This window comes from Bos javanicus, chromosome 10, assembly GCF_032452875.1.
Source record: "Bos javanicus breed banteng chromosome 10, ARS-OSU_banteng_1.0, whole genome shotgun sequence".
NCBI classification, from domain to species: Eukaryota; Metazoa; Chordata; class Mammalia; order Artiodactyla; family Bovidae; genus Bos; species Bos javanicus.
The window spans coordinates 88,638,171-88,659,052 of NC_083877.1; the positions used below are offsets into that span (position 1 = coordinate 88,638,171).

General features: G+C 44.3%; 1 protein-coding gene across 2 annotated transcripts in view; it reads left to right on the plus strand.

Annotated features, from left to right (window-relative positions):
- Window positions 1–20,882, plus strand: part of ADCK1 (aarF domain containing kinase 1) — a 132,213-nt gene that overhangs the window by 38,120 nt on the left and 73,211 nt on the right. For both annotated transcript variants that reach the window (XM_061429590.1, XM_061429591.1), the window contains one exon: window positions 19,312–19,515. In XM_061429590.1, the coding sequence (XP_061285574.1) occupies window positions 19,312–19,515 (204 nt within the window). The remainder of the gene's footprint in view (window positions 1–19,311; window positions 19,516–20,882) is intronic.

Consider the following 20,882-nt stretch of genomic DNA (forward strand, 5'->3'; position numbering starts at 1 on the left):
CAGCGCTTGGTGGCTCCTCTTGGAGTGGAAAGTGGGGGGCCGCAACAGTGGGGTGTCTCTCTGGGTGTTGTGATGGGCATGTGGCTTCTGCTGAGCGAGTCATTGGTGATTCCAGTCCTTGGCTGTGCAGGAAAAGCTGCTGCCCTGGATGCTCAAATGGAGTCCTTCTTAGGATCTGCCCGTCCGTTCCCTACAGAGGAATGAGGGGATGGGGGCTGTGGGAAGGGGGCCATCCCCACTGGAGGATGGTCACATCATCGTCCGTGACATTCGGAAGCTCTGTTGCCCTGGGCCTTTCACCTTGGATCACAGCCAAGCGTGGCTGCAACCTGGCCGAGTCTGCGGCATCTTCCTGCTTTCCGTAGTTTGGCCCCAGAGCAGGTGGTCGTACCCAGAGCTGCAGCCCACTCAGGAGCTTAGTTTTGTTTTTTTTCCAAAGGAGGTTCAGAAAATCAGAGGATGGGGAGGCTCGCTGGAGATGAAGCCCTGGTTGCTGCTGTTGGTTCTGGGCTGGTGGGCAGCAGCTGCATCTGGGAGAGGAGACAGGGAGGACGGGAGCACGGGCTGGGCTGGAGCTAGGAAGACGTGAGGGGACTGAGGCCAGGATCCAGGCTGAAAAGGGTTTTGACAGGTGAGAGAGAGGGGTGGTGAGGTTGTGAAGCTGCCTGTGCAAAGGCTTGGCGGGGGGGCAGGGGGCAGGGGCTGGTGCAGAACTGACCCCTGTGGTTGGGGAGGGGGAGGGAGTGGGAAGGTAAGAGATGACCCGGAGGACACCTGGGTCGCATCGTGATGGGCCTGGTAGGAGTGTGGATTTCATACCAAGGACAGTGGGGACTTTTGGAGGATTACCGTCTGGTGGCAGACAGTGAAGAATCTGCCTGCAACGTGGGAGACCCGGGTTTGATCCCTGGTTTGGGAAGCTCCCCCGGAGAAGGGAATGGCTACCCACTCCAGTATGCTTGCCTGGAGAATTCCACGAACAGAGGAGCCTGGTGGGCTATATAGTCCGTAGGATCACAAAGAGTCGGAAACGGCTGAGTGACTAGCACTTTCACTTCTGTTGAAGGCTGTGTCCCTGTTGCCACCGGGGCCAGAGTCCTGCCCCTTTGTGGCCTGCCTCCCGGGGCTGCAAGTCCTGTGGTCTCGTCCAGTGTCTGCAGTGAGACCTGTTATGCCTCCGGGGCCTGCCTTGTGTCCTGCTTCCAGTGGCTCCCTGATTGCGGTTTGTGTGACTGGTGTTTTCCAGGCCCCTGTGTACTCATGGGTTTCTTCCTCATCTTGGTAATAGCTGGCTTACTGGGATGACTCCTGGGGCCCCAGACCTGCCGGGTGTGGGAAATCACTGAGGGTAGGAGTGGGGGTGTTATGAGCATACATACAGGAGGGCAGCTTTGAGGGCCCATAGCAGGCGCTGGACATCTGGACCTTTTCCTTCTCATTCGTGAAGAATGTTTAACAGTGTTTAGAGGGGCAGCAAAGTCTAGCAGAAAGCGATGGGTTTTGGAGTCAGAAGGCCATGACTCAAACCCTGGATCTCCCATTTACTGGCTGAGTAACCCTAGCAAGGCCCTTACCTTCCTTTGAGCAGTGGAAGTTCCCACACCTGTGCAATGTAGAGAATGATGATACCTACCTGAGGCTCTTACCTGGACCAGGTGAGATGATGTGAGTGCTGGAAAGGATTGTGCATTTACTGCCGAGGACCAGCCATTATTACAGAGTGTGTGATGAACAAGGTTTTGTTTCCCAGCAGCTTCTATCCTATGCTGATATAGTGAATCAACAATTGAAATGAAGCTAATGATTATAGAGTATGTGAAAATTATAAATCAGGGACCTATTTGTACTTTCATTGTGCTGACAAGTCGTTTGGCATCTTGTGTGATTCTCATTTTAATATGAAATTATTCATTGAACTTGAGTGTTAGTAAAACATAATAGGAAACTCATACATACTGGGCACTCACAACCTTTATCAGCTATTAATGGGTACTGACAAATTGAATGAAGACAGACTTTTATTTCAAAGACTCAAGATAGATATTTATATAAAGTGTGACTAAAATATAATAAGAGTTTTAAAAATAAAACAATTTATATGTTCTGGAATTAGTGATGATATTAATAGTTACACTACTTAAGTGAATATAGTAAAACCCACAGAACTGTATATTTTAAAATGGTGAAATTTATGCTGTGTGAATTATAGATCAATTAAAAATAGAAAAAATTATTAAAGCAGTGAAAGTGAAAGTGAAGTCGCTCAGTCGTGTCCGACTCTTTGCGACCCCGTGGACTGTAGCCCACCAGAAATGTACAGATTTAAGAAAAAAATATAATTTCACCAACTCACACTTATTATGATTATGATATGCTTTCTGTCTCTTTCCTGTCATTTGCCTGCTCTCTTTAGCATTTTCCATGTTGTTACAATAATCTTCATGATCTTCTGTTAAAATGGCTGCTTAATACTGAACTGTGTGACTGTTCTATAATAAACCCTTTTTCTGCTTTTAGGATGCATCTATTTATTATTGTTGTTTAGTTGCCCAGTTGTGTCCAGCTCTTTGTGACCCCATGGATTGCAGCATGCCAGGCAACAACCCCCCCTCCATCCCTCACCATTTCCTAAAGTTTACCAAGTTCATGTCCATTGCATCGGTGATGCCATCCAGCCATCTCATCCTCTGATACCCTCTTCTCTTTCTGCCCTCAGTCATTCCCAGCATCAGGGACTTTTCCAGTGAGTCAGCTGTTTGCATTAGGTGACCAAAATACTGGAGTTTCAGCGTCAGCATCTATTTACATATATGTTTTTCTAGTATAATTGGCACTGTGCTGAATGTCTCTGTTCATAGGGTTTTTGCCTATGTCCTAGATTATTTACTTAGGAGGAATTCCTGAAATGATATATATGAATCTAAGCATTGCTGAGAGAAATTAGAGAGAAATAGAGAAATACATTGTGTTCATGATATAGGACAGAGAAGCCTGGCATGCTGCAAGTCCAAGGGGTTGCAAAGAGTCAGACACCACTTAGCGACGGAACAACAGCAATCATGTTCATGGGTTGGAAGACTCAGTATTGTTAAGATGTCTATTTTCCCCAAATATATTTCAGTTCAGTTCAGTCGCTCAGTTGTGTGTGACTCTTTGTGATCCCATGGACTGCAGCACACCAGGCTTCCCTGTCCATCACCAACTCCTGGAGCTTAGATTCATAACTATCCCAATCAAAATCCCAGCGGGCTTTTAAAATAGAAATTGACAGGCTGATTCTCAAGTTTATATAAGAATGCAGAGGGTTTTAGAGTCAATTCTAGAAAATAACACTGAAAAAGGAGAACAAAGTTGAGGACTAAAACTATCTGATTTCAAGACTTACTATAAATGTATAGTAATCAGAATAGCATGGTATTGGTGTAAATATAGACAAAATAATCTATGGAACAGATTAAACGATCCAGAAATAGACCCACACATAATATGAACAGTGAGTTTTTTTTCAATGGTGAAAAGGCAATTCAGTGTAGAAAGGTTTGTCTTTTCAACAAACAGTGCTGGAACAGTTAGATATTCATGTGCAAAATTGAACTTTGATCCATATGTCACACCACGTAGAAAAACGGCTTCCAACTAGATCACACAACCAAATGTAAAATGTGAAAATTGAACACTTTTAGAAGGAAACATAGGGGAAAATAGTTGTAATTTGGGTTATACAAAGATTTCTTGCATAAGGTAAGGAGCAGCCGCTGCACTTTGCTGGAGCAGCCATGAAGAGATACCCCATGTCCAAGGTAAGAGAAACCCAAGTAAGACAGTAGGTGTTGCGAGAGGGCATCAGAGGGCAGACACACTGAAACCATAATCACAGAAAACTAGTCAGTCTAATCACACTAGAACCACAGCCTTGTCTAACTCAATGAAACTAAGCCATGCCCTGTGGGGCCACCCAAGACGGGTGGGTCATGGCGGAGAGATCTGACAGAATGTGGTCCACTGGAGAAGGGAATGGCAAACCAGTATTCTTGCCTTGAGAACCCCATGAACAGTATGAAAAGGCAAAATGATAGGATACTGAAAGAGGAACTCCCCAGGTCAGTAGGTGCCCAATATGCTACTGGAGATCAGTGGAGAAATAACTCCAGAAAGAATGAAGGGATGAAGCCAAAGCAAAGACAATACCCAGTTGTGGATGTGACTGGTGATAGAAACAAGGTCCGATGCTGTAAAGAGCAAAATTGCATAGGAACCTGGAATGTCAGGTCCATGAGTCAAGGCAAATTGGAAGTGGTCAAACAGGAAATGGCAAGAGTGAGTGTCGACGTTCTTGGAATCAGCGAACTGAAATGGACTGGAATGGGTGAATTTAACTCAGATGACCATTATTTCGACTACTGTGGGCAGGAATCCCTCAGAAGAAATGGAGTAGCCATCATGGTCAACAAAAGAGTCCGAAATGCAGTACTTGGATGCAATCTCAAAAAGGACAGAATGGTCTTTGTTCGTTTCCAAGGCAAACCATTCAGTATCACAGTAATCCAAGTCTATGCCCCAACCAGTAATGCTGAAGAGGCTGAAGTTGAACGGTTCTATGAAGACCTACAAGACCTTTTAGAACTAACACCCAAAAGAGATGTCCTTTTCATTATAGGGGACTGGAATGCAAAAGTAGGAAGTCAAGAAACACCTGGAGTAACAGGCAAATTTGGCCTTGGAGTACGGAATGAAGCAGGGCAAAGACTAATAGAGTTTTGCAAAGAAAATGCACTGGTCATAACAAACACCCTCTTCCAACAACACAAGAGAAGACTCTATACATGGACATCACCAGATGGTCAACACCGAAATCAGATTGATTATATTCTTTGCAGCCAAAAATGGAGAAGCTCTATACAGTCAGCAAAAACAAGACCAGGAGCTGACTGTGGCTCAGACCATGAACTCCTTATTGCCAAATTCAGACTTAAATTGAAGAAAGTAGGGAAAACCACTAGACCATTCAGGTATGACCTAAATCAAATCCCTTATGATTATACAGTGGAAGTGAGAAATAGATTTAAGGGCCTAGATCTGATAGATAGAGTGCCTGATGAACTATGGTCTGAGGTTCGTGACATTGTACAGGAGACAGGGATCAAGACCATGCCCATGGAAAAGAAATGCAAAAAAGCAAAATGGCTATCTGGGGAGGCCTTACAAATAGCTGTGAAAACAAGAGAAGTGAAAAGCAAAGGAGAAAAGGAAAGATATAAGCATCTGAATGCAGAATTCCAAAGAATAGCAAGAAGAGATAAGAAAGCCTTCCTCAGCAATCAATGCAAAGAAATAGAGGAAAACAGCAGAATGGGAAAGACTAGAGATCTCTTCAAGAAAATTAGAGATCCCAAGGGAACATTTCATGCAAAGATGGGCTCGATAAAGGACAGAAATTGTATGGACCTAACAGAAGCAGAAGATATTAAGAAGAGGTGGCAAGAATACACAGAAGAACTGTACAAAAAAGATCTTCATGACCCAGATAATCACGATGGTATGGTCACTCACCGAGAGCCAGACATCCTGGAATGTGAAGTCAAGTGGGCCTTAGAAAGCATCACTACAAACAAAGCTAGTGGAGGTGATGGAATTCCAGTTGAGCTATTTCAAATCCTGAAAGATGATGCTGTGAAAGTGCTGCACTCAATATGCCAGCAAATTTGGAAAACTCAGCAGTGGCCACAGGACTGGAAAAGGTCAGTTTTCATTCCAATCCCAAAGAAAGGCAATGCCAAAGAATGCTCAAAGTACCACACAATTGCACTCATCTCACATGCTAGTAAAGTAATGCTCAAAATTCTCCAAGCCAGGCTTCAGCAGTATGTGAACTGTGAACTTCCAGATGTTCAAGCTGGTTTTAGAAAAGGCAGAGGACCAGAGATCAAATTTCCAACATCTGCTGGATCATGGAAAAAGCAAGAGAGTTCCAGAAAAAACATCTATCTCTGCTTTATTGACTATGCCAAAGCCTTTGACTGTGTGGATCACAATCAACTGTGGAAAATTCTGAAAGAGATGGGAATACCAGACCACCTGACCTGCCTCTTGAGAAACCTATATGCAGGTCAGGAAGCAACAGTTAGAAGTGGACATGGAACAACAGACTGGTTCTAAATAGGAAAAGGAGTACGTCAAGGCTGTATATTGTCACCCTGCTTATTTAACTTATGTGCAGAGTACATAATGAGAAACGCTGGGCTGGAAGAAGCACAAGCTGGAATCAAGATTGCCGGGAGAAATATCAATAACCTCAGATATGCAGATGATGCCACCCTTATGGCAGAAAGTGAAGAGGAACTCAAAAGCCTCTGGATGAAAGTGAAAGAAGAGAGTGAAAAAGTTGGCTTAAAGCTCAACATTCAGAAAACAAAGATCATGGCATCTGGTCCCATCACTTCATGGGAAATAGATGGAGAAACAGTGGAAACAGTGTCAGACTTTATTTTTTTTGGGCTCCAAAATCACTGCAGATGGTGATTGCAGCCATGAAATTAAAAGACGCTTACTCCTTGGAAGGAAAGTTATGACCAACCTAGATAGCGTATTCAAAAGCAGAGACATTCCTTTGCCAACAAAGGTTTGTCTAGTCAAGGCTATGGTTTTTCCTGTGGTCATGTATGGATGTGAGAGTTGGACTGTGAAGAAAGCTGAGCACCGAAGAATTGATGCTTTTGAACTGTGATGCTGGAGAAGACTCTTGAGAGTCCCTTGGACTGCAAGGAGATCCAACCAGTCCATTCTGAAGGAGATCAGCCCTGGGATTTCTTTAGAAGGAATGATACTAAAGCTGAAACTCCAGTGCTTTGGCTACCTCATGCGAAGAGTTGACTCATTGGAAAAGACTCTGATGCTGGGAGAGATTGGGGGCAGGAGGAGAAGGGGACGACAGAGGATGAGATGGCTGGATGGCATCACTGACTCGATGGACGAGTCTGAGTGAACTCCGGGAGTTGATGATGGACAGGGATGCCTGGCATGCTGCGATTCATGGGGTCGCAAAGAGTTGGACACGACTGAGCGACTGAACTGAACTGAAAGATTTCTTAGATACAACACCAAAAGCATGATCCATGAAGGAAAAAGTGGTAAATTTTACTTCATTAAAATAAAAAAATTTCTTTTTGGAAAAATGTTAAAGGAAAGACAAGCCACAGACTGGGAGAAAATATATGCAAATCATTTATTTGATAAAGTACTTGTATATGGAATGTATACAGAATGCCTATAACCAAATAATAAGAAAAGAAACAGTTCATTAAAAATGGACTCAAGATTCACATTTCACCAAAGAAGATACAGAGATGGCAAGTAAACACATGAAAAGATTTTCAACATCATTAGTCTTCAGATCAGATCAGATCAGATCAGTCGCTCAGTTGTGTCCGACTCCTTGTGACCCCATGAATCGCAGCATGTCAGGCCTCCCTGTCCGTCACCAACTCCGGAGTTCACTCAAACTCACGTCCATCGAGTCAGTGATGCCATCCAGCCATCTCATCCTCTGTCGTCCCCTTCTCCTCTTGCCCCCAATCCCTCCAAGCATCAGAGTCTTTTCCAATGAGTCAACTCTTCGCATGAGGTAGCCAAAGCACTGGAGTTTCAGCTTTAGCATCATTCCTTCCAGAGAAATCCCAGGGCTGATCTCCTTCAGAATGGACTGGTTGGATCTCCTTGCAGTCCAAGGGACTCTCAAGAGTCTTCTCCAGCATCACAGTTCAAAAGCATCAATTCTTCGGCACTCAGCCTTCTTCACAGTCCAACTCTCACATCCATACATGACCACAGGAAAAACCATAGCCTTGACTAGATGAATCTTTGTTGGCAAAGGAATGTCTCTGCTTTTGAATATGCTATCTAGGTTGGTCATAACTCTCCTTCCAAGGAGTAAGCGTCTTTTAATTTCATGGCTGCAATCACCATCTGCAGTGATTCTGGAGCCCAGAAAAATAAAGTCTGACACTGTTTCCACTGTTTCCCCATCTATTTTCATTAGTCTTAGTGAAATACAAATTTAAACCACAATTAAATACAATTGCACATAATGACTAAAATTCAAAGGACATTATGCTGAGCATTGGGATAATGTAGAGGAACTCTCATACACTGTTGGTGGGAATGTAACATGGTACAACCACTTTAGAAAACAGTTTAATTTCTTAAAAAATTAAGCATATACTGCCATACAGTTTGAAAATTAAGCATATACTGACATGCAGTTTGAAAATTAAGTATATATTGCCATACAGTTTGAAAATTAAGCATATCCCTGCCATGCAGTTTGACCGCTGCGTTCCTAAGTATTTGCCTGTAAGAAATGAAAGCATGTCTGCACAAAGACTTGAACAAGAAAGTTCAGAACAGCTTTATTTGTAGTTCAAAACTGGAAACAACCCAAATGTGTATCAGCTGATGAATAAATAAAGAAATTGTGATATTAATATATTTATGCAATGGAATACTACTCAGTAAGAAAAAAAGAATAAACTGTTGATACATGTAAGATTATGATGGAGCTCAGAAAAATTGTGTTGAGGGAAAAAGACTAGGTAAAAAAAATGTGATTCCACTTATATAAAACTCTACAAAATTCTAGGCTATACTGATAGGAAGCAGATGAGTGGTTTTCTGGAGATGGGAGGTATGTGGAGGGATGGGACTGGAATTATCAAGGGAAATCAAAGCTTTTGGGGGTCATGGATATGTTTAACTAGCTTGATTGTAGTGATGGATTCATAAGTGTATGCATATGTCAAAATTATCAGGTTGTACATTTTAAATATGTATAGTTTATTGTGTCAAAATATCTCAGTGAAGCTGTGAAACAAACAATGAGAGTAATGGATTATGATCCACTGAAAAAATTTAGAAATCCATGAGTCCATAGTGATATAAATAAACAAATGAATAAATTGAAATTTCAGTAAAAAACTGGCTATTTGTACAATTTGAAAGGACTTCCCCATACAATACTTAATTGTAAAAAGAAAAGAAAAAGTGAGAATGTTAGGTGGATAACCATCAAAATTAATGTTGCCTGTAGGGAGACAAATCAAAATTGTGCACTATATGATAGGTTGTAATGAGAACAGAACCTATTTATAGATTAGGCTCAATTTGCTAACACTCTTTTTAAAAAAAAGAATTTTTGCATCTGTGTTCACTGTGAATATTGGTATATAGCTTCTTTCTTCCCTTGTATTTTCTGTCTGGTTTTGATATTGGCATTACATCGGTTTTGTAGAATGGATTAGGAGGCATTCCATCTTCATCTTTCTGGAAGAGCAATATTTCTTCCTTAAGTCGTGTCCTTTAGCTGTGACACCATCTTGAGTCAGAGTTTCTTTGTCTGTTACATACATAGTCATTCCAGCTTTATTTTAATGGATATTGGCATGGTATATCCTTTTCCATCCTTTTCATTTAACCTGTTTGTGTTTTAATATTAAGAGGACAGTTTCTTATAGATAACATATACACGAATCTTTCTTTTTTATCCAATTTGACAATCTCTGACTTTTGATTTGGGTGTTTAGACCACTTATATTTGAGGAGATTATTGACATGGTTAGATTTTCATCTTTCACCTTGCTACTTGATTTCTACTTGTCCTATTTATGCTTTATTTTTTTTCTCTCATGCCTTCTTTTGGATTGAGTTTTTTTCATGGTTGCATTTTTGTCTCCTTTGTTGGCTTATGGACTATAATTCTTTTTATTATTTTAGTGATTGCATCAGTTTATGGCATACATCTTTAACTTGTAGTCTACATACAAGTGACATTGTACTGCTTCACAGAGTGATGTGAAGAATCTTACAACGATATACTTTAATTTCTTTCTTCCCAGCCTTTGTGCTATTGTAATACATTTTGCTTTTACATATGCTGTAAACTTCATGTTATACTATTTATGTGCTAAAAAAGAAGTCTTGTGCCTTTACCTATGAAGTTTCTGTTTCTGGTCTCTTTGTTCCTTTGTATTTCTGGTATCATTTTCTTTCTGCCTGAAGGATATCTTTTAAAATTTCTCATTGTGTAGGGAGATGAATTCTATCAGCTTTTATATGTCTTAAAGAGCTTTTAGTTTACCTTTGGTTTTAAGAGATGTTTTTGCCGGGTATAGGAGTCTAGGTTTTCTTTCAGTCCTTTCAGAGATGTTCCTCCACTAACTTCTGCTTATGTTGTTCCCAGCGAGAGATCTGCTGTCATTCTTATCTTTGTTCCTTTCTCTATAATGTGTCTTTTTTCCTCTGGATACTTTCAGGATTTTCTCTTAATCACTGATTTTGAACAAATTCATTATGCGGTTTTCTTTCTTTCTTATGCTTGGGGCTTACTGAGATTCTTGGATCTATTGGTTTATAATTTTTAAAAAATCAAATTTGAAAAATTTCAGGTATTATTTCTTTAAGTATTTTTCCCCCATTCTCTCCCTGACCTCTCTTTTGGGAATTCCAACATTCCAATGTTTATAAAATTGCTTGAAGTTGTCCCATAGATCACTGCTGCTCTTTTCATTTAAGTTTTTTATTTTTGTTTCATTTTGAATAGTTTCTATTACTAGGACCTTTCTTCTACAATGTCTAATCATCTATTTATCCTACCCAGTGTATTTTTTTGTGGGGGGGATGTGTTGCAAGGCATGTGGGATAGAACCTGCATCCCCCTGCAGTGGAAGTGCAGAGACTTAACCACTGAACCACCAGGGAAGTGTCATCCAGTATATTTTTCATATCAAAAATTACTATCTCTAGAAGTTTCATTTGGATCTCATTCTTTTTTTAATATTGTCCATGCCTCTGCTTAACATTTTGAACATATGAAATACAGTTATAACAATTGTCCTCTTTTGCTAATATAGGTTTCAATTTTGAGTTGGTTTTGATTGATTGATTTTTTCTTTCTCATAATGTGTTGTATTTTTCTGTTTCTTTGAATACCTGGTAAATATTTTATTAGGTGCTAGACTTTGCAATTTTGTCTTTTTGTCTAGATATATTTGTATTTTTATAAATATTATAGAGCTTTGTTCTGGGACAGTTAAGTTACTTGGAGACAGTGTGATTTTTTTCAAGTCTTTTAGTATTTATTGCTTGGGAATGGAATGGTGTTTAGTTTGGGATATTCCCCTCTTCTGGGTATTATAGCAAATGCCTCAAGAATTATGAAATTTTTCTAGTCCAGCTAGTAGAAATAGACCTCTATGAACACACAGGGTACTGTTAACCCTAGGCTTTTGCGGTTGTCATCTTTCTGGCTTATGTAGTTTTCTTGTGTGTACGTGCTGACTGTTACTCAACCAGGTACACGAGGCAGACCCTAGGCAGCTCTTCAGGGTTCCTTCTTCATATGGCTCTCTGCTCTCCAGTACTCTGTCCTGTGAACTCTAGCTGCTGTGGTCTTCCTGGACTCTCAGCTCTGTGTCTTCAGCTCAAAGTCTTCTGGGTGCTGCCTGGCTCCCCTTTCCCTGCACTGTGGCCTGGAAACCCTCAATGCTGTGAATTGGGGCAACCATAGGTTCACTGTGTTTGCTTCGCATCTCTCAGGAATCACTCTCCTTCCTTTCCTGATGTCCAGTTTTTATTACTTCAGACAAGGAAGGTACTTTTATACCCCATTTGGAAAGAGATGTTAAGGATGACATCAAGATTATGGCTTTAGCAATTTCACGTTTAGAGTTGCAGTTTAACCAGGATCTACCCGACAGGTAGTCAGTCAGAGGAGGGACAGAAGACGCTGTTAAGGGGTAGGATTAAATCTGTGGTCAAGCTTCTTCAAAACTTTTATAAACTGCAACTTGTTCCTCCACCCCCCCCAATAAGACATGATGAGTTTTACTTTGCTCATTAAGTAAAAGCTTAAAGCAAAGGGTGACATCCAGAAAAGAGACTTTGGAGACTGTCCTGGCTTGATTTCTTGGGGATGAAGGGGGAGTTGCAATTCCATTTTCATGATGAAAAACACACATGTGGATCATAGCACCCTGCAAAATTGGGGAAACAGTGCTGGATTCTGCACCAAGCTGGTCCAGTCTGTGTGGTAGAGAATTTGGGGCTGGACTTCTATTTCCAGAAGATGTTGAAGAAGAGATTATTTAAAAAAAAATTCTCCTCTATTATTGATATGATAAATATTAGTTTTAGGAAATTTTAGAAATACAGAGAGACCTATAAAGAAAAGTACTCTTGTAATCTCACTGACCAGAGATAACACTGGTTGCTTGTCAGTGCATTTCCTTTGGGTGTTGAGTCTTTGACTGGGAGAATCTGTCAAGGGGCTTGTGTGCTTTGGGGTCTGTCTGTGACCTTCTCTTGTACCATCTCTTCCTGTGATGTGTGGGGTTGTATGTGTGTCTGTCTCTTTCATCTGTGTCTCACACTCAAACCCCAAAACCCCATTGGAGATACTGCCCAACTGCCCAATTCTGATGGGGGAGCCCTGCTGATTGAGGCTGGCTTTGGTACCTTTCTTCCCTACTCTTTGGGATTTAGGCACAAGTAAAGGATTTCCCTTCTTGGGCCTTTGCTCCATCCCTCCCAATCAATAATTAATCAGTACTGAGTTGATCTTATTAGCTGTTCACTGCCCACTCCCTCCTCCCCCCAAATCCCAACCCAAGCTGGCTAATGACAATGCTTTTAATTAATACGAGGCAGATTAAAGCTCATTACAACAAGGTTATTGGTAATGAGATCATCATAAGGCAAGTTATTGAGCTGGGAGTGAAAACGAAGTTGGAGGAGGGGCAGAGAGATGGTGCCAGCTGTTCCTGCCCTGTTTTGGCAGGAATGGAACCTGGAGTGGGAACTCTGCAATGAGGACATGCTGCAGCGACAAACACCCAACCAGCTCATGAAACCAGGTGCTGGCTCCACAGGCCTCGGGGCCAGTGAGCAAATGGGTGTGCAGTGTTTAGGGCAGTAGTGTGTGTTGAGAAGCCAGCGCTGGTGTATTCAATTAAGAATGTGCAGATTATGACCTGCTGAGTCGGGGGCACAAGCCACCCACACGGGGTCCGCAGACAGCTCTCTCGGCATCCAAGCTCCCACTGGGGAAGTGAAACTCACTGGGGTGTTTTGATTGAAGGTGCAGTTTAAACACATCCACCCGGAGGAAATAGAATCACAAGATTTATTATTACAGATCCCAGAAGCAAAGATGCTCAGTGAGCAGGAGAAGGGCGGTCCTCCGTCCCAAGTCACCAGCAAGCAGGAGGTGAATGCTCAAAGAGGGACTTTGCACTAAGCCAGCAGTTTCTTGAATTTCTGAATGAGACCTGCCTTCTGATCCTAAGGGACAGTGGAACTGTAGGAGCTGGAGCTGGAAAGGGACCCTGGAGATCAGAATGCCTGCTCTGTTATTCAGCATTTGTGTCTTTTGACCTTCAAAGAGCATTTACATTTTTTTGGTGAGTGGAATATCCCTCATCCCCATATGACTGTGTGTGTTTAAGACGCTGGTTGAAATATGGGTGCCATTTGCAGTAGATGCCGATTCAGTTTCATGGATTATGGTTTTGTGTGTGTGACCCATGGTTGTCATCAATCTACACTTACGGCTCATCATGGCTTGCCCTGGGGTACACAGAGTCTACAGGGGACACACGTGGTCTCTGTTCCCAATGGCTGGTGTGCCAGGGAATCAGTGAGTCAGAGGTAGACCAGCCTTCCTGGGCTTGTGTGACCAGAGAGGGCTCCCTGCATTGCCCAGACAGTGTGAACGTGACCTTTACTTTGTGCCAGGAGACACCCTACCTGGGACTGGCTCAGGGCACAGGAGGGAGGCAACAGAGCCCTGGCTGTGCTCTCTGGTAGGAGGCCTTGTTGGTGTGAGGCTAATGCTTTCTGAGTTCTTCCAGTAGCTGAGAGAAATGCAGATGTGAATCTAGTCTAAAGAAAATGGTGGAGCAGGTCTTATACACACACACACACACACACGCATGTTGTGTTATTCTCTTGACCTGAAATGCTCTCCTTTTTAATCCTAATCTATTCACATTCAATTGCAGGGGTTGTATCAGCCAGGGACTAGTCATACCTGTAATTGATTTTATTAAAAAATGCCGGGGACCAGCCCCGGCTGATCCAGGGTATTCGAAGGAGAGACAGCGTAGGCGAAGATCAGGAAACAATTGCTTAATTAAATGTTAATTAAGGATATAAAGAGTAATAGAATGAGGATAGCTCAGTAAAATTCAATGAAGAAAAGAGGCTGAAATAAGGATAGCTCAGTGAGGAAATTCAGTGGAGAAAAGAGGCTGAATAATTCAGCCAGAAGGTAAGAGAAAGAACGACATGGTGAGACCAAGTTTCGGTGAACAAGGCCTGCACTTTATTTTCCAAAGTAGTTTTTATACCTTAAGTTATGCATAGAGGATAATGGGGGAAGGGGTAGAGTCTTGCAGCAAACCAGGCTTTCTTCCTGCAAACTTATCATATGCCAAAGCTTAGGTGATTTGCATCATCTTCTGGCCCGGAGGCCTGTTAACATTTTAAGACCTTTTCTTCAGAAAACTTATTTTTCTCTAAAGGTGATTGGTCAGGAGCCACCCTCCAAAAGCATTAGATAAAGTTGCATTCCTACAGAGCAAAGGTGTGGTGGGCTATAACAAGAAAAAGAATTAACTCAAGGGTCCCAGGTTACAAACATTAAAGCTACTACTTACACCAATTATATTAATCAATACACTGCCAGGGACACAGCAGGTAAGGGATATGGAAACTTAGCAGCAAACATTGGCTCAACAAGTGAAAATCCCTTCACCAATACAGTTTCTAATCAATCTTTTAACTACTCAAAAGAATCTGTGTTTACACAGTTTAGAACATCTCCTGCCTCTCACAGTTGGGAGGCTCTGAACAATCACATGTGGCCGGAAAAACCTATTCAGGCAGGCTAGAGGATTTCCAAAGGAGTTTGTAGGTTAAATACTGTCACACCCAGGAATTATTAACTGGAGCTGTAAGCTAACTTTTTTCAGAGAGGTAGTGGGGGACAGCCCCCCGTAAAGTCAGAGGTGTAGGTGAAAGCACAAAGCAGAAAGTAGGCAGACTCTGGTTTTGGGGGTAGATTGCTCGAGAATTTCCAGGGAGACTCCTGAGGCTTGATCCCGCCTTTGCGTATGCCAAGCCTCCTTCCTCATGACCTTTGCCAGAGGCGGAGCTCGCTCCCCGCAAAAAAAAATATTTATTTATTTAAAATTTTTATTTAATTATTGGCTGCACCACGTAGCATGTGGGATCTAGACCCCTGACCAGGGACTGAACCTGTGTCCTCTGCATTGGAAGGCAGAATCCCAATCACTGGACCACCCAGGGAAGTCCCAATAATTATGTATTTGGCTGCGCTGGGTCTTAATAGCAGCACGTGAAATCTTTCAGTTGTGGTATATGGGATCTGGTTCCCCAATGAGGGATTGAACCCAGGCTCCTTGCATGGGGATCTTGGAGTCTCAGCCACTGGGCCACCAGAGACGTCCCCATATTTGTAATTTAAATGTAAAAACGTATTAATTAGGAAAAGGTAGTTAACTCCTAAAAGCAGTAGTAGAAGAATCTAAGGGGACAGAGGTAGTAAATGCATAAAGCACCTGCTCCCTCTAGGATCGGGGTGGTGAACAAGAACAGACCTGAAGACTTGGCTGGGGGCCTCCAAGGCTGGGATCCCAGGCTGCCCTGGAGACAAGGAGACATGGGCCATGGTCACAGCGTGCCCTGTGGCAGAGAGATTTGTAGGAGAAGACGACCTAGAACTAGTGTGTGGGAGCTGCCTGCTGGGCGGTCAGAGCACTTGCTGGAGCATATGGGCCTGAGTTGGTCCACAGAAGGGGCCCACTAGGTAGTGAGGGTGGGCTGGTCCATGAGGGCCACCGGCAGGTCCCTAAACCCCTGTCCCGCTGGCTGATGAGCTGGAAGCCGCGCAGTGGGGCCGGTAGGGAGCCTCCTTGTGCTGCTGTGGTCTTGCAATGTCCACCCCCGCCCCCAAGCCCCGCTGTTGACCAAGCCTAATAGTGACCCATCTGACACAGGAGAAATGGCACAGGGTCAGTGCAGTATCATAGCGCGTGGCAAGGAAGGGTGGATTGGCAGGGCCTAAGGACAGCCTCCGAGTGCCTGGGGTCCGGGGCATCCCTTTGCTATAGACGGAGCGGGTAGGTGGGCTCCCTGGCTGCTGGGACCAGGGTATTTGGGGCTGCAGCATTCTCTTTTTAATTCTTACAGTAACAGTTTTCTGTGTGGTTCACTTGGCAACTAATCATGTAGAATCTTTGAACATTTCTTCCATCTTTGTTGCCTACCGTTATTTAACTCTTTACCTGGTTTCTTGCCTCCAACATGCTCTTAATTATGTGAGCATCCTTCGTAGCACTTGAGAGTGTAAGTCCATCATAAATATTCACTCTCCTGGTTGACTTACAGGAGGAAGAGGGTACCAGGTTCCCACAGAGCCCTGGGCCTCCCTTGTCTTCTGTTTGTGCCCATGGCTCCATCCTGTTCAGGAACTGTAGCTCCAGGAAGGCAGGACCCTCAAAATTCCAAGATCCTCAGCAGAGTTGGGGTGGTGACTGGGGATGTGCAGCCTGGGGGCGGGTGGGGGCCACATCCCACTCCAGAGGGATAGGTGGGCATCAGGAGGGGAGTTAAGGCTGGCCTGTCTTGCACCGCCTGGCCTGCTGCCCACCCTATGTGCCTAATGCCCCGCTGTGACGTTTTCTTCCAGTTAACAGGAGATCCCGGCTAAAGTCTGCTGAGTTAAAGAGCCCTGGGACTGAAGTGCTTTCTAGACCTTGCTTTGACATTTATTAGCTTTTTCTATAATCAAAACACCTGAGTTTCTTGTCCTTAAAGACACCTGTACTTGCTTCCCTAAATTGCTGGAAGAATTAAAAAAATAATGACTTTGGCATCTTTAAAAATTGTAGACCTCCAAACAGACAGTGTCATTAGTATGGCTGAGGGGTGGGTGGCAAATGCGTGAACTTAGCATATCCTTGAATGAATCATAAATGTATCAGAACTAGTTGAAAACCTTACACATGCTTGTTTCCGTGGGAGTGGGACTCAGACCAGGTAAGTTTTAAAGGAAAGGCGATCAGAAGTGTCGGGCCATGTTGGGCCATGTCTGGAGGCTGGCTGAGTTGGAGGTTGGAATTGACTGGTCTGGGTACCAGAAGACTGAAGGTGAATGATGGGGTGGTGTCTGTGTGTGTATGTGTACCAAGAGACTGAAGGTGAATGATGGGGTGTGTGTGTGTATGTGTGTGTGTACCAGGAGACTGAAGGTGAATGATGGGGTGTGTGTGTACCAGGAGACTGAAGGTGAATGATGGGGTGTGTGTGTGTGTGTGTGTGTACCAGGAGACTGAAGGTGAATGATGGGGTGTGTGTGTGTGTGTGTGTACCAGGAGACTGAAGGTGAATGATGGGGTGTGTGTGTGTGTGTGTGTGTGTACCAGGAGACTGAAGGTGAATGATGGGGTGTGTGTGTGTGTGTGTGTACCAGGAGACTGAAGGTGAATGATGGGGTGTGTGTGTGCCAGGAGACTGAAGGTGTGTGGGGTGTGTGTGTGTACCAGAGACTGAAGGTGAATGATGGGGTGTGTGTGTGTGTGTGTGTGTACCAGGAGACTGAAGGTGAATGATGGGGTGTGTGTGTGTGTGTGTGTGTGTGTGTGTGTACCAGGAGACTGAAGGTGAATGATGGGGTGTGTGTGTGTGTGTGTGTACCAGGAGACTGAAGGTGAATTGATGGGGTGTGTGTGTGTGTACCAGGAGACTGAAGGTGAATGATGGGGGGTGTGTGTGCGTGTGTGTGTACCAGGAGACTGAAGGTGAATGATGGTGTGTGTGTGTGTGTGTGTGTACCAGGAGACTGAAGGTGAATGATGGGGGGTGTGTATGTGTGTATACCAGGAGACGGAAGGTGAATGATGGGGGGGTATGTGTACCAGGAGACTGAAGGTGAATGTTGGGGTATGTGTGTACCAGGAGACTGAAGGTGAATGATGGGGTGTGTGTGTGTGTGTATGTGTACCAGGAGACTCAAAGTGAATGATGGGGTGTTTGTGTGTGTGTGTGTGTGTGTATGTGTACCAGGAGACTCAAAGTGAATGATGGGGTGTTTGTGTACCAGAAGGCTGAAGGTGAATGTTGGGGTGTGTGTATACCAAGAGACTGAAGGTGAATGATGGTGTGTGTGTGTGTGTGTGTGTGTACCAGGAGACTGAAGGTGAATGATGGGGTGTGTGTGTGTGTGTGTGTGTGTGTGTACCAGGAGACTGAGGTGAATGATGGGGTGTGTGTGTGTGTGTGTGTGTGTACCAGGAGGCTGAAGGTGAATGATGGGATGTGTGTGTGTGTGTGTGTGTGTGTGTGTACCAGGAGACTGAAGGTGAATGATGGTGTGTGTGTGTGTGTGTGTGTGTGTGTACCAGGAGACTGAAGGTGAATGATGGTGTGTGTGTGTGTGTGTGTGTGTACCAGGAGACTGAAGGTGAATGATGGGGTGTGTGTGTGTGTGTGTGTGTGTGTGTACCAGGAGACTGAAGGTGAATGATGGGATGTGTGTGTGTGTGTACCAGGAGACTGAAGGTGAATGATGGTGTGTGTGTGTGTGTGTGTGTGTGTGTGTGTGTGTGTGTACCAGGAGACTGAAGGTGAATGATGGTGTGTGTGTGTGTGTGTGTGTGTGTACCAGGAGACTGAAGGTGAATGATGGGGTGTGTGTGTGTGTGTGTGTGTGTGTGTACCAGGAGACTGAAGGTGAATGATGGGGTGTGTGTGTGTACCAGGAGACTGAAGGTGAATGATGGGGTGTGTGTGTGTGTGTGTGTGTACCAGGAGACTGAAGGTGAATGATGGGGTGTGTGTGTGTGTGTGTGTGTGTGTGTGTGTGTACCAGGAGACTGAAGGTGAATGATGGTGTGTGTGTGTGTGTGTGTGTGTGTGTGTGTGTGTGTACCAGGAGACTGAAGGTGAATGATGGTGTGTGTGTGTGTGTGTGTACCAGGAGACTGAAGGTGAATGATGGTGTGTGTGTGTGTGTGTGTGTGTGTGTGTACCAGGAGACTGAAGGTGAATGATGGTGTGTGTGTGTGTGTGTGTACCAGGAGACTGAAGGTGAATGATGGGGTGTGTGTGCATGTGCAAGTACATGTGCATGCGCACTGGGGGGTGAATCAGGGTATCCACGCAGAGCGGGCAGGAAAAGAGAAGTGCGCCCAGTGGGCAATGGGCACTCACGTCTCTCTGGCCCCGTCTGTCTCCCTGCAGGTGCACCTCCGCTCTGCCAGGCGCCTCTGTGAGCTCTGCTGTGCCAACCGGGGCACGTTCATCAAGGTGGGCCAGCACCTGGGGGCTCTGGACTACCTGCTGCCGGAGGAGTACACCAGCACGCTGAAGGTGCTACACAGCCAGGCCCCGCAGAGCAGCATGAAGGAAGTCCGCCAGGTCATCCGCGAGGACCTGGGCAAAGAGGTACCCGCCTCCGCCGGGAGGGGTGGGTCCCTTCCTGTACAGTGTGTTTCCAGAAAGACCCTGCAGAGTTCTTGGCTTGGCCCCAGGCCCTGGGGATCCAACAGAGGTGGGGAGCACGGAAACTTTCAGGGTGAAATCAGAGAGGTTAGAAGGAACCTGAGTGGCCCTCAGTAAATATATTACTTGGACCATATGAAATAGTTATATGTTTAGACTGTTTTCGACCTGTAACCTAGTACGATTCATACGCTTCAATCTAATAGTTGCTGTCAGTTGTTGAGAGTTTACTGTGTGCTCCAAGCTCTGTTGTTTCCCACACGTTATTTCACTTAGTCCTTATGGCAAACCTACAAGACACACACTATCAATAAGCCTGTTTGGTGGATGAGGGATGGAGGTTTAGAGTGATCAGGTAAAGTGTCCAAGGGGACTGTTAGTACACAGTTCTGGCGCCCTGCTCTATCAGTGAGCTGTCCTAATCATTCAGTGCAGTGGCTTCTGGGACATCGCTGGGCCTCTGCTTGATTGCCTCCAGTGACAGGAAGCTTATTCTCTTATGGGCTGCCTGATGTGGTCTGCTCTATTATCAGTCATCTCTAATTGTAATAAGTGCTTCCTCCTGAGGGCTGATGCCTGCTTCCTCAAACTTCTCTGATCTTCATTCTGACCCTGGAGCCACAGACAAAGGGGCTGAGGGCCATTCTGTATGTGGCCCTGGTCACGCTCCTTTGGACTCACGCCAGTGACCTGCGGGATGTGTGGAACCCAGACTGGGCCCAGTGGTGTGGATCCTTGTTGGCCTGATCCACTCATCGTGATTCTGGGGAGGGAGTGTTTGGAACAGCCATCTGCAAGGATCTACAGACCAGGCCCAGGCTTACGGACTATGTGCTAGAATTTCATGGTACCTAAGAGAACTCTATTCAGTAAAGCTTTTCTCCCTTCACCTATTACATTTGAAATTCTCCTTTTTTTAAAAAATTATTTTTATTTCTTTTTTCCCTTTTTTAATTAATTTTTTTTTTTTTTTGTCTATGAAGCAGAGCATATGGGATCTTAGTTCCCTAACCAGGGATCAAAGCCATACCCTCTGCATTAGAAGTATGGAGTTTTAGCCCCTGGTCCGCCAGGGAAGTCCCTGCAATTCTCCTCTTAGAGAGAGAATCCTTTGGATCTTCTAGGATTTTTCTGAGCAAAATAATCTTAAATGTCAAGCCTAGATCAGCTGACGCCTTTCCTGAAATTATTTTATTACCTCTGATACTTCCCAATTTCCCCAAATAAAATCTTTAGCTGGGCTTACGAGATCCACCCCGTCCACTTTCAGCTTGCCATGGTCTTCGTCTGCTTGGAGTCTCTTTACTCCA